This window comes from Helicoverpa zea, chromosome 16 (genome assembly GCF_022581195.2).
Source record: "Helicoverpa zea isolate HzStark_Cry1AcR chromosome 16, ilHelZeax1.1, whole genome shotgun sequence".
Taxonomy (NCBI): Eukaryota; Metazoa; Arthropoda; class Insecta; order Lepidoptera; family Noctuidae; genus Helicoverpa; species Helicoverpa zea.
Genome location: NC_061467.1, coordinates 11,974,925 through 11,985,631, shown reverse-complemented (window position 1 = coordinate 11,985,631; position 10,707 = coordinate 11,974,925). Strand labels below are relative to the sequence as shown.

At 36.4% G+C, this 10,707-nt stretch overlaps 1 protein-coding gene across 1 annotated transcript; it reads left to right on the top strand.

The window, feature by feature from the left end:
• The first annotated feature begins 5,363 nt into the window (after positions 1-5,363).
• Positions 5,364-10,457, top strand: LOC124637480 (putative inorganic phosphate cotransporter). The gene is made up of 11 exons (XM_047173988.1): positions 5,364-5,493; positions 6,573-6,697; positions 7,153-7,332; positions 7,666-7,804; positions 7,964-8,181; positions 8,334-8,483; positions 8,684-8,816; positions 9,215-9,339; positions 9,680-9,799; positions 10,158-10,287; positions 10,368-10,457. The coding sequence occupies exons 1-11, from the start codon at positions 5,463-5,465 to the stop codon at positions 10,403-10,405; spliced, it is 1,389 nt and encodes a 462-aa protein (XP_047029944.1). The 5' UTR covers positions 5,364-5,462; the 3' UTR covers positions 10,406-10,457.
• The last annotated feature ends 250 nt before the right edge of the window (positions 10,458-10,707 follow it).

Here is a 10,707-nt window from a genome sequence, read left to right as displayed (position 1 = left end):
CTAACAGAGCTTGAAGTTTAATCTTAACAGAAGTTTCTGTTATTGTTACAGCACTGTTGTCAGGGTAGCACTTTTTCTTCTCTTCTTGAAGTTTATAATAACTAGGGTATTTACAAATTCCTTCCTTTTCACTGAAATCTCTTAGTGTTATGTATCGAAACTTTGATAGTCTTAAAGTAACATATAATGCCAAAGCTTTTTGGGATGATATTTCTTTCATTTCTCCAAATTGAATAAACTGCTTTACTTTAGAGACTTGCTCTGGATTTTCTAAAAGGTACTGCAGGATTTCAGCCACATCTTTTTTTCCAGATCATTTGAGGCTCGTTTGAGCAGAGAAGACGATTTCTTCCGTGCTATAGGAGCTGCAACTCGATTCTGTGCGTCTTCTTTTTTGTTTGTTCGATAATTCTTCAAAAGGTTTGCGGCTTTCTATCGAAGTAGATGTAGATGCGTCGGAAACCCGACATTCCGGATTCATCACAACATTTGTGAAAGAATCGGATGTTGTCGCTGTTGGTTCTTCAGATGCCTCGTCTATTTCTTCTTCGGGTATAATAACATTCTCTTTCCAATTTTCTGGCCATTTGATATCTGCTTGCAACCAGGAGGAATACTTCCGCATAAATGCTTCTTGATTTCTTGAAGATTTCATCCATTTAGCATAGATCCGATAACAAAATCTACGACACCATTCTTTAAGTTCTTTTTCAACTGCGTCTCTTAACTGAAAATCACTATTGGTTTTCAGAGACGTAAATAATTGATTATAGTCCCGAATATCACCACCTTCACGTAGAGAAATGTAAAGGTCGAGGTAAGTACCGAAACCGTGAAAAGACATAATGACAACACTCGGATGAGGATGAAATTACAACTAATGCTCTTCAAGTAATGCACCTATTTATATGGTTTCCAAAATTGGCACTAATGAGGGTAGGTATGTTAAAAATCGATTCGAGTTCTTATTGTAAACAATAAAAAGGTCTTTTATAAGTAATTAGCTAATTTTTCAAAAAAATAGCTAATCACCTCATTAAAATTTAGGTAATAACAAATTACCAAAAATTAACAAATTATCTCATTAGTAGTATATAATTATTTCCAGAGATTATATTATCGGTGCACCAATGAGTTATGGCCTGACCATATCAGTGAGTCACCACTGAAGTGAGATTCAGAGATAAAATATGTGAAACTTATAAATAAATATGTAGATGATATTGCAAAAATCGGTCTATACTTGTATCTTAAAACGGGCACATTTATCGCACCATGTTTGTTTGAAGAAAATGTGCCAAATATATGTCTTATTACCATATAAAAAAATCAAGTCGAAAGGCGAAGGGAATCTCGAGATACATCAGTTTTTAAGTCACTTCCCATACATTTAAATCACATTTTGCGCTATAGCTCTCGATGTAAGAGTCCAATCAGAAAATGCTAGTAACATTTTTAACAGCTAATAAGAAGACAAATACGATGGCATAACTCGTTTTTCAAAAATTGACATTTGGATATTTAAATATCCTATGTCCCAACGCTTGTATGGCGTCGATCTACTGTGCGTCGCCTCGAATTAAGACTACGGCTAGCTGCCAGCGCGCCAACCGCGCGCCGGCCGCGAGGTGTAAGCTTGCTGTCACCGCAAACTCAATATTATTTTAAGACAATTATGATTGATGTTATGATTGAACACGACGTAATGACGTTGTTTCGCTGCCGGCTCGGAGTCGGCGCGCAATTAGCACGCCGTCGGCGCGCTGTACGCATGAGGACCGCTCGCTTGCAGCACGCGGGCGGCGAGTCAAGTTGTGTGGAAGCGGCAAGCACGCTGACTGCTCGCCGTTGGCTTTTTCATATTGACATTACGAAATATATTATAATATACACGATTTAATGCTCTAAATTGAATGACAACTTAAATGCTCGTGTGGAGCCGTGCTGTTGCGGTGCCGCTATAATGTGCCTTTAATTTGATATTCATATGTGCGCGCCATTTTGTTTTTTTGCATTTAGTAATTTCCTCGATCAGGTGGGATGAAAAGTTACGTGTTGCACTCGAGTGCAAAGATTTTTCACCTTGTGCTCTTTTGATTCCCTCGCTATCTCTCAGGATTCTAATTATTGAAACACTCGCTACGCTCGTGTTTCAATTGTAGAATCCTACGCTTGCTCGGTCATCAAAATTGAGCCCGCGGTTAAAAAGCAACTTTGCACTCTTGTATAACAAATAACTATTATTCAATTATTTTCAGTTTTGATTCAGAATACAATGATCCTACGGTATCGTGTTTTTTCAACTCTTCAATTAGGTCCTCTAAAAACCGTTTCAATAAGAAGTCAAAATAGTATTAAGTAAACCGTAGAAGTTCAGTAAAAACTTTGACAGATTTAACGATTATTAGTTTATGTAATAAGTTTTTTGTCCACCTGAGATAACTCTTCGGCAAGAAACAAGAGATCTGTAAAGCAATACCCCTTTTTATTTGCATTGCAATTTACATTAACAAAATTAAAGGCTTAAAATTTTAAGCGCTTACTAAGCAGTTTGGATATTTTCTGTACTCTTAGATATTTAGTTTTGATAGTTTGCTAATATACAAAGGTATGTGAATTGTAACATTAGAGATTTTGTCATGAATATTGTATGAAATTATACCCAAAAAAACTTCTAATGAGGGAAATTAAGTTGGTATTTCATTTGGAGTCCTCTCTACCTATGTTTACCAATTTTTATTTTTAGACTGCAGACGTACGTAACAATAATCCTCCTACGATTATGCCAATTTTATTTCAGGTCGGCAGCATGTTTTTCTCTTCCATACTCTTCTATCTGCCGTTATCTCATAAGTAACATTTTTCTAGCCACATCGACTTTCACATAATCCCTTCATCTTTCTTTGGTTGTCTATTATAACATTGAATTTACAACTATTTATCCATCCTTTCTAAAATATTCCTGTCTAAAATCTCCTAGTATTTCAACGTTAACACAACAATAATAATTTGTAGCACGCCGCACGCCTGTGTGTGTTTGCTAAGGTATTTTACCTGCGTCCGTGCCTGGGACAAAATGCTGACTTGTGGACGCAAGCTTGCTGTGTTTTACGTGTATTTGCTATGGTATTTACGGGGGTATTGTAGTTATGTGTATGACACAAATATAGTGATTCTTTGTTTGTAACTTAACTCCCTAGCTAGTAGGTGTCTTGTATAGAATGATAATACTGGGTGTCCCATAAGTCCTTTGAAATTTAAATTTCGAATAAAATTCAAATGGCGCGCGGGAATGGCAAGCGGGGTGCGGAGATAGCATCAACGGTCTTTGGGAATTCATTCACCATGAAAAGTTTTACCGCAGCAGACCGTGGTTTTTGTGTGCGTGACTTTTATCACACCTGTGATTCGGCCACCATTGCGCGGCGTAAATTTAGAGAGTATCGCAATTTGCGCTCGTTTAATGACTGTCCTAGTGTTCAAACGGTTAAAAATTGGTTTCAAAAGTTCGAGGAGACTGGATCTACAATTTTATTTTGTTGAATAAACAACGATCGGGCCGCCCAAGGACATCACGGACGGCAGAAAACGGCGATCGTTGGATTTCATTTATAGGTTGAATTATTTATGAGAAAAATCAAGTATACAATTTATAAATGTGCAAAGTCAGGACAACTTGCTAGTGAACTGATAAAGTATGGTTTGATTTCACAAAATCTGTTTTAAAAATATTGAACTTGGTTGCAAAATTAATGTTATTTGATCCTTTTTAAGATGAGATACAGGTTTTGCAAATGCAAAGGTTTTGATTTGAAATCTGGTCCCCAGTCGTAAACTAGTCAAAATAGTTTGAATTTAGATACCTACTGTATTTACATAAAGATGGACATTTTAATTTTAAAGTGAATTTGTGTTTATTTGGCTGCTTCTTACTCTATGAATTTTATTTTCTATGAGAAATGTAGGCATCTACCCTCTATAACTTGCGATCTTAGATCTAGAAAAATAAATGTAAATTCAATGATTGATACCAAATTGAACTTTTAATATTAACTGTCCATTTTATATTTTATCTGCATTTTTATATTGACTGAGAAGGTATTAAGGCAAATATCATCTAAATCTTATTACAACGAAAAAAAAGTATTTTTACTAGAATAGTGCTATACTTCGGCCGTTCAGAGAATGCGTTCCTGACACCTATCAGTTAGTCACGACTAGTGATGGGCACAACATAACACTGAGTTCGTTACCGTTCCTTCAAAATGAACCGCCGCATTATTTTAAGATTATTTTCGTTTTAAATTGGCGGAATCATTTGTTTTATATTTTAGTTATTTAAGTGGAAACCAAAAAAAGGTAATATTCATATAATAAAATTGTTTTATTTATTCTTTGTTACAAGTACATTGAATTGAATGTGCGAACAGAATATTAATCAGACTCCGATTTGCTTGAGGAGGTGGTGTCTTCATCATCATCTTCGCCTACATGTATAATTATATTATTATCAATAACAGAATCAATCCTGATATCTCGGTCTAACAAAAGCCGGGTAATCAAATAAAAACAGATCGAAAACACTTGAAAAACGTGGTCTATGCGCACGAAACGACAACGGACGACTGTTTTAGCGTCACAAAATGGCGGCCCATAACGCCATTTGGGGTTACCATTTTTAATCTAAGTATAAAAATGCGGTTTGGTCATAGTTTTATTTTTATATTTCATAAAAGTTATAATTAAGTCTTATAGTCCATTATTTTCCAATTCTTAAAAAGAAAATCAAAACGTATTATTTTATATTATAACTGTATAAGAACAGATTACGATACTTGCCTGTTATTTTTAGCACAGCACTACAAAATATAAACCGCTGACATAACCTTGTAATAGCGCAGTATAGATTTAGAAAAATATTGTTTACCAAGTTATTTGACACTCAGTTTGGCACAAAATTATAACATTCATTGATTATTGATATAATAATGTTGTTTTAATGCTCCTCAATTGTTAAAACGGTAAACAACCAGCAAAAATATTTTTATCGTAACTGCAACGCCATTGCAAAGTTACGTCGTCAGTTCAATCGCGACGTGTCAGGAACGCATTCTCTGAATGGCCGAACTATAACAGTGATCAGAATCATTTTGCAAACGTCATCGGGTGACGTTGGCTTTACATAGCATTGCATACTTAGTAGTTATCGTTCTATCCCTACTCATTCTACTCCACTTTACCACAAATATACCTATCAGTTCTTACTCCCAGCACCGCAACATCTTCACGGCCACTTCTAAAGACATCTTATCACATTCTCGCTCCCCGGGTGATGCCACTGACACTATCGGAGCGCCCACCCGATTGTGTCAAGCTGTTATCGATAAAAAACCCAACAAACGTTTGACAACACTATTATTTAACTTATGTGTTGATAGTATGAGTATTACGTGAGAAGCAAAATGAGTGCGGATGTGGAGAATAAGAAGCCAAGTTAGTAATTTTTGTTTATTTACTAATAGAAAATGATAACTTTTTGTATAGTCAGCAAATGGTCAATAATTATCAAAGCTGAATGAATGCCATAATGTTAATGATGTTTACATACTATAATTAGTTCTCTCTTGTATCACAATCTTGAAGATAAATCTTTTTGTAGCTCTTACATTTTCGTAACATTTATAATTTATTTTGGGAAACATATAAGTACTATAAAACTTCGTTCATGTATTCTGAATGGTGAGAGCAAAATTACTGTAGACAATTCATTTTCACGGCTCGTCAACTTAATTACATGCTGTTTCAAAAAGTATTTTTGTATAAAATATCTCTTTTAGCGTACATTTAACTCAAACAAAAAGGAACGTACAACAGTTTTATTTATGAAACTGCATGTTTATTAACGTCAAGTTATTTAATTATTAACATTAAGTTGGTGTTACTGAGTTCATAATACATGAGTATAAGTACATAATAATAAACATTGCTCGAATCAATGACCTCTAAAATATCTGACAAGAGCTTACCCAATTATGTAGCTGATATATTATATTTTTATTATTAAAAGTCGTGGTGGCCTAGTGGGTAAAGGACCAATCTCTCAAGTATGAGGGCGCGGGTTCGATCCCAGGTCAGGCAAGTACCAATGCAACTTTTCTAAGTCTGTATGTACTTTCTAAGTATATCTTAGATACCATTGGCTGTGTTTCGGATGGCACGTTAAACTGTAGGTCCCGGCTGTCATTGAACATCCTTGGCAGTCGTTTCGGGTAGTCAGAAGCCAGTAAGTCTGACACCAGTCTAACCAAGGGGTATCGGGTTGCCCGAGTAACTGGGTTGAGGAGGTCAGATAGGCAGTCGCTTCTTGTAAAGCACTGGTACTCAGCTGAATCCGGTTAGACTGGAAGCCGACCCCAACATGATTGGGAAAAAGGCTCGGAGGATGATGATATTATATTTTTATAAACAAACATTAGGCAAAATAGTGAACTTGACAAACATTTAGTGTGCAGAATGCGATAGCTCTAATGCAAATAGATTACAGATAATTCAATAAATATTTTTGTATACAGAGGCGATATTCGCCATCCGCCATGTTCAGACGATGATGATGTTCTTCGCGCTGGTGATCGCGTACGGCATGAGAGTCAACATGAGCATGGCTATCGTTGTCATGACGGACAAAACTCTGGAAAATGTAAGTGAAAGAAATTCTTTTCTTCATTATCATCATCCTCCGAGCCTTTTTCCCAACTATGTTGGGGTCGGCTTCCAGTCTAAATTCTTTTCTTCATTAAAAATAATAAAACAAACCTAATGTTGTCAAATATGTATATTCCTGACCACCATATGGGTAGTCTTCCACAAGCTATATCTGATCAGTAAAGTCACAACGAGCTCATATTCTATGAGTAATCTTTGATCATGCAACAAAATTTATCCGAGGAGAAAAGAAAGGCATACTAGGAGTAGAAACAAGAAAAAATCTGCCCAATGTATGAAAAAGGTATCTATAAACTACTGTTTTTATTTACACTGCAACAATTCCAGACGTCATTGCAATTCCCAAACCAAATTACATGTTTCAAGTCTCAATACCAATTTGTTATACAAAAGTCCTACATATACATACGTATTTTTTCCATATTACAGTCTTTCAACTGGAGCATGCAAACCCAGAGTGTGATCCTGTCATCATTCTTCTGGGGGTACATAGTGCTGCAGATCCCGGCTGGCGAGATGGCTGCCAAGTATGGCGGCATGAGACTAGTCACTATGGCTATAGCTATCAACTCCTTGGTGTCGCTTACTGTACCCATGGCTGCTTATTATGTAAGTGATTAAAGTTCACTTTCGGTGTTGATATTCTGTTTTGTAGACTGTCATATCAGTAGCAATCATTACAGGTAGTCAGAACTCGGTAAGTCCGACAGCCGGTCTCACAATAATTCAAGGGGTATTAGGTTGCCCGGGTAGTTAAAATTTAGGAAGTCAGATAGGCAGTCGCTACTTGTAAAACACTTGTGGTCAACTGGATATGAGTAGACTGGAACTCGGCGCCATCAAACTTGAGAACAAGCCAGCCAGATAATTTTATCAAACATAATAATTATCTTTTTTTTTTGCTCTTAGGCACCAAAAGTCAACCATGTGTATAACTTTCAGGGAGGGTGGCAGCTGGTTTGTGCTTGCCGTGTCGTTCAGGGTCTCTCACAAGGCTTTGTAGTACCTTGCATATACAACCTAATTGGCAAGTGGACTCCTATTGATGAGAAGAGCCGGACTGGTGCCGTAATTAATTCTGGTAAATTTGTTTTACAAGAATTTTTCATTTCTATATATTCATATAATGTTATATAATGTTCCAAGTTAATTCCTCATAAAACGTACAAATAATATTTGATACGTTAGTTAGTTTTATGCTTTTCCTTATAAACAATTTGTTTGTACTTATCTTTTCTAGGATCGCAACTGGGTAACGCCATTCAGCTGGTAATATCTGGCTTCATAGCAGACGCTTGGGGCTGGCCAGCGATCTTCTACGTGAATGGAGCAATAGGCGCAGTGTGGGTGGTGCTGTACATCATAGTAGGAGCTGATTCTCCTCAAAAGTCCAAGTTGATCAGTACAGAGGAAAGGCTATATATACAGACTTCTTTGGGACAGCTTGGAGAACCGAAGGTTAGTAAGTTCTACTAAACCCTCTTCTTTTGCTAACAAATTCTGTGATGGAATATCTCTCTGCGTTTGTTGCGTTACATTTTCCTTGCTCATTCAATGTATTTGCTGTATATTAACAACACTCCCAAAATTGTAGTATTTTTTGGTTCCAGAAATTAAAAACACCTTGGAAGGCGATCTGGACCTCAGTGCCGTTTATATCCCTGATCGTGCTCCACTGCAGTCAGAACTGGGGCTACTGGACCCTGATGACTGAGATGCCGTCTTACATGAAGAAAGTTCTCGGTGTTGATATTAAGGCGGTGAGTTATAATAAACGGCTTTCCCTTTTTTCACAAAAAAAGTTTATTTTCCTTTTTAAAGAATTAATTTCTAGAAGTTTAAGAATAGTTTTAAAAGATTTCTCCAAAAAAGTAGAGGTTTGAAAAAAAGTTTGGAGAGAGTGCTCGATACCTTCCCTTATTCTTTAGCAATATGATCAGCATTCTTCTTCTCCCCACAGAATGGCATGATGTCAGCTCTGCCATACTTAGCGGTCTACATTCTGAGTTTCCCATTCGGCTACCTATCTGACTACCTTCCTAACAAGAAGTGCCTTACCGTGACTGCAACGAGGAAACTTTCCAACTCTATAGGTAAGTATAATGATGTACCACTAATGATATTTCACGTCACGAGGACGCACAAAGGGGTATTTCCCTTGAAACAGGTAAAAGGTAACAAATCTTTGAGGAAGGATAATTATCAACAGATCTAATGCTTACAAGGAATAAAAGTAAAACTGGTTCTCATAAAGTACTCTTGAAAAGGTTCTTAGTAAACCTTTTTAAATTACTCAAATAACTGGTGTCAGGTACTTTGAATTTTTCATAGTATTTTATTCTGACCTGAAGTTATAATATCATAGTTTGATTTGATAATATTTAGTATCTGCTTGATTTAGATACATACATATTTTTATTCTAACTCGTTGCAAAACAACTTAAGTTTCACTATTTGTGTGACATAAACTACAATTGAATACCTTTATCAGGATTTTTAGGGCCAGCAATAGCCCTGATCGGCCTGTCATACGTGCCAGCTGGCAACGTGACCCTGGCTGTAGTACTTCTCACCATCGTAGTGGGCCTCAACGTGGGACATCTCACTGGACTTATGGTATGGTATACTCAGATAATATGCACTCGAGAAAATAATGTTGACTATCAAAAGTTGCTCTGAAAGAAAAGTTATTCACATTAGTAGCATTAGTAAAATAGCTCCTTCACGCAAAACATGATACAGCTCAGTAACATAGCACAGTGAGAAGTGTGTAGTTCTATAAGAATGCGCATGAAGTAACAGCCATTGAAAATATAAAATTATAACGTATGATACTAGTCATAAACGAATTGAATATGCTATTTGACTACAGATTTTGTCTACATTTTCTTTCCAACATTTTTCCTCCTCAATCCAACTAAACAGATGTCAATAAAGTGAGTCTTACTTTCCACAGTTGGTACACCTGGACATGGCTCCTAACTACGTAGGCACACTGCTGGGCATCACCAACATGGCTGCCAACATCATATCCATCATCGCACCACTAGTTGCTGGAGCTGTGTTAAAAGACGAAGTCAGTACCTATTGCATTCAGAGGTCACTTTTAGTAGCCCTATTCTCTTCACCGGCTCAAACTGTCCTCTTGCAAGCCACCTCTGTCATTAATAGATCATAAACCAGCCATAAAACTTCCACTATTGAATATTGGCTTCCCTCACTGTTTTCCAAAAGGAGTGGTTGGAACCAGCCTGCTTCTTGCACTTACCAGAACCATTTGTCATAAAGTCTGACTGCAATCTATCCAAACAATAGTCCGGTAAATAATGAAAAACTCATTAGATTAAAAAAAAAACGTTGGGTACTGTATGTGGTGTGATCACAAGGCATAATAACAAGAGACACCTTATATTAAAAAGCCTTGATATTTTCAGACGGATCCAAATGAGTGGCGTAAAGTATTCTACATAGCGTCGGCAGTATACATTGCCGGCAACACATTTTACCTTATATTCGGAACAAGCGAGAGACAGAAATGGAACGAACCCGTAGAAGATAAAAATGGTATTTAGCTTTAAATATTGTCCAAAGATTTCAACATTTCTATGTATAACAGTAAATAATGTGCTTTCTCTCATTTCCAGATGAAATGCCTGAAAAGACTGCCGACAAAATGGTTTGAAAACTAAAGTTGTGTGAAATACGTATACCTACAAATAAAGCTGTCCAAAATATACGTTGTCTTTTATTTCTTTCACTACTTATTTACTGCCCTATTTACTTCGCCTATGATCTATCCCTGTTTATGTAGTACGCCTTTGTATAACCTTCCTTATTTACTCTTTTAGTATGTACTACTACTATGTTCTCCCTATGTACTTTCCCTACATAAATCCTCACACATACTTCAATTTTTATTTTCAGCATTTCTAGTATTCAATACAAAAATAATCAAACTTTCTCTTTTATTTTGTACCCATACAA